The 1,923-nt window shown below is 49.5% G+C and overlaps 1 protein-coding gene across 1 annotated transcript; it reads left to right on the top strand.

Annotated features, from left to right (window-relative positions):
- On the top strand, positions 1 to 1,692 carry LOC109787014 (uncharacterized). The gene is made up of 3 exons (XM_020345575.4): positions 1 to 276; positions 403 to 470; positions 1,208 to 1,692. Exons 1-3 carry the CDS (start codon positions 171 to 173, stop codon positions 1,343 to 1,345), a joined length of 312 nt encoding a protein of 103 aa, XP_020201164.1. The 5' UTR covers positions 1 to 170; the 3' UTR covers positions 1,346 to 1,692.
- Positions 1,693 to 1,923: the final 231 nt, after the last annotated feature.

Genomic DNA, 1,923 nt, shown 5'->3' with positions numbered 1-1,923 from the left:
CCAAGGCACCATTGTCGCACGCAGCAGCTCGATAGCCAAGTGCAGTGTATACTTGTGCGGTAGGCGGCGAGCGAGAGAGCCTAGACGCTCGACGGAAGAGAGGCGGAGCTTGGAGGTGGTTCATAGCACGGTGCTCCCCTCCCTTGCTCTGCGTTTTCGTTGTGGTGAAGATGGCGATATCGATGGAGCGCAGGAAGATGAAGCCCGTCCTTGCTCTCGTGCTGCTGCTGTCGTGCCATCTTCTTCTTCCGCTGGTCTCCTCCGTGCCTGTGTCGAGTAAGTGTTTGACCTCCAACCCCATGCACGCATGCATGGACCTTACTTAATATCAGTTCATCTTCTTTCTTGGCATGTGTATGTGCATGCATGCATCTTAATTTTGAGCCTTGCTCTCGGATGTAGGAAGCGTGGCCTTGGGAAATCATCTAGCCTCAGCTTCTAGTCTAACTCTGGAGGCGGCGCCTGTTCAGGTCAATCTCTCACTCTACCTGATGCCTTTGCCGTTCTTGTAGATGTACAGTATATTTCTGTTAAGCGGATTAAATTAGTTGTGGCTTGATGATAGATGTCGATTGTTACTTGTACACAGTCATACGTACCTGGCTCTGGCTTCTTCTGCTTGCCAGTGGCCGGAGCCGTCACCATGAATGGCTTGCCTGTTCCCTTGTCCGTTTCAGTATTCAGAGGCTCGAAGCTAGCGCATACATTGTGCCGAGACGGCACTAGCTAGCAGGAAACATAATTGATAATTCTTTCTACATATTAACCATTTGACTAGGGAGGGAGCTAGCGCACTCACACTCAGAGTTTAAGTCAAGTGCTCTCTGTAGCTGGTGTCCACCATAGAGCACTGACGCGGCACCCACAGTTTGACAAAATTGCATGTGACCTTTGGACGCTCGGAAGAGCATTCCCGAAGCTGTGTCGGCCGGTTGCCAGTGCACTGATCCCATCCCCAGCCACATGCATGCACGGCTAGATGGCCGGCCGCAGTGCAGCCCACATGCGTGGCCACTCCTCATAAGCCATTCGTAGTTGTATTGCACCCACCCACACGATCGAAAGGTCCACCTCGCTGGTGCAACAAGAACATTCCCGCTCCCGGTGTGGTGTTTGCCAGCAAGTTGCAAACTGAGTGCATGCATCTAGAATATGTATATTCAGCTTGAGGTGTGTGACACTAACGCGGCTTTTGCTGTCCATACAGGGCGTGGTGACCGCGGCCGCTGAGGAGCGAAGCGTCGTCGGCGAAGTGGTGGCGCGGATGGACATCGAGGTCAACGACTACCCTGGATCCAGCGCCAACGGCCGCCATGAGCCGCCCAGGAGCCCCGGGCGGGGGTGAAGTCGATCCGCAGAACCTCCGTGTATAGGGAGATTAGTAATGGCTCTTCTCTAGTCTAGATAGCGCTTGAAGTCCGGAAGATACTTGTTGGTGGCGAGTCCAACGGGTTAAACATGTTTCTGCTAGCTCTCAAGAGCAAGGAAAGAAGCATTCTAAGCACTTTTCCATAGTGTCAAAAATGGTCTTACATTTTGGGACGTAGGGAGTATATTATATGCGTGTGCCCATATGTTCATGTTTTTCATTCTTTTGATAGAGTATGGACATCTGTGTATGTCAATTTGTACTCAATGACACATAATGAACAAGACCGAGCGGGGAGAATTCTATCTTTGCTTCTTTTGCTAGCTATTTTAAGTATTTCTGTGCTCCTCAATAGTGACACAATAGCTATCTGTACTCGAGTTAATTTGTATTTGAGTAAGTTGATTTTATGGGAGGACAAACAGTTGAAGAAGGAAGGAGCTGAATGAAGGAAAAAGAAAGAAGAACAACTATTGGATCTTAATCTAATGGCATAAAAAATCGACTTATTCAAAATAAATTTTCACGCACCAGTCCCCATTTCTCGTGCAGCC

This window comes from Aegilops tauschii, chromosome 3 (genome assembly GCF_002575655.3).
Source record: "Aegilops tauschii subsp. strangulata cultivar AL8/78 chromosome 3, Aet v6.0, whole genome shotgun sequence".
NCBI classification, from domain to species: Eukaryota; Viridiplantae; Streptophyta; class Magnoliopsida; order Poales; family Poaceae; genus Aegilops; species Aegilops tauschii.
The sequence above is the reverse complement of the archived record's forward strand: the minus strand, read 5'-3'. Positions and strand labels throughout refer to the sequence as shown.

What these genes read in the sequence shown, in the direction of transcription:
- LOC109787014 (XM_020345575.4), top strand. Translation starts at nt 171, where the DNA reads ATGGCGATATCGATGGAGCGCAGGAAGATGAAGCCCGTCCTTGCTCTC. An exon ending in CTCCTCCGTGCCTGTGTCGA is followed by an intron (nt 277 to 402) that starts GTAAGTGTTTGA and finishes TCTCGGATGTAG; the next exon opens with GAAGCGTGGCCTTGGGAAAT. An exon ending in TGGAGGCGGCGCCTGTTCAG is followed by an intron (nt 471 to 1,207) that starts GTCAATCTCTCA and finishes CTGTCCATACAG; the next exon opens with GGCGTGGTGACCGCGGCCGC.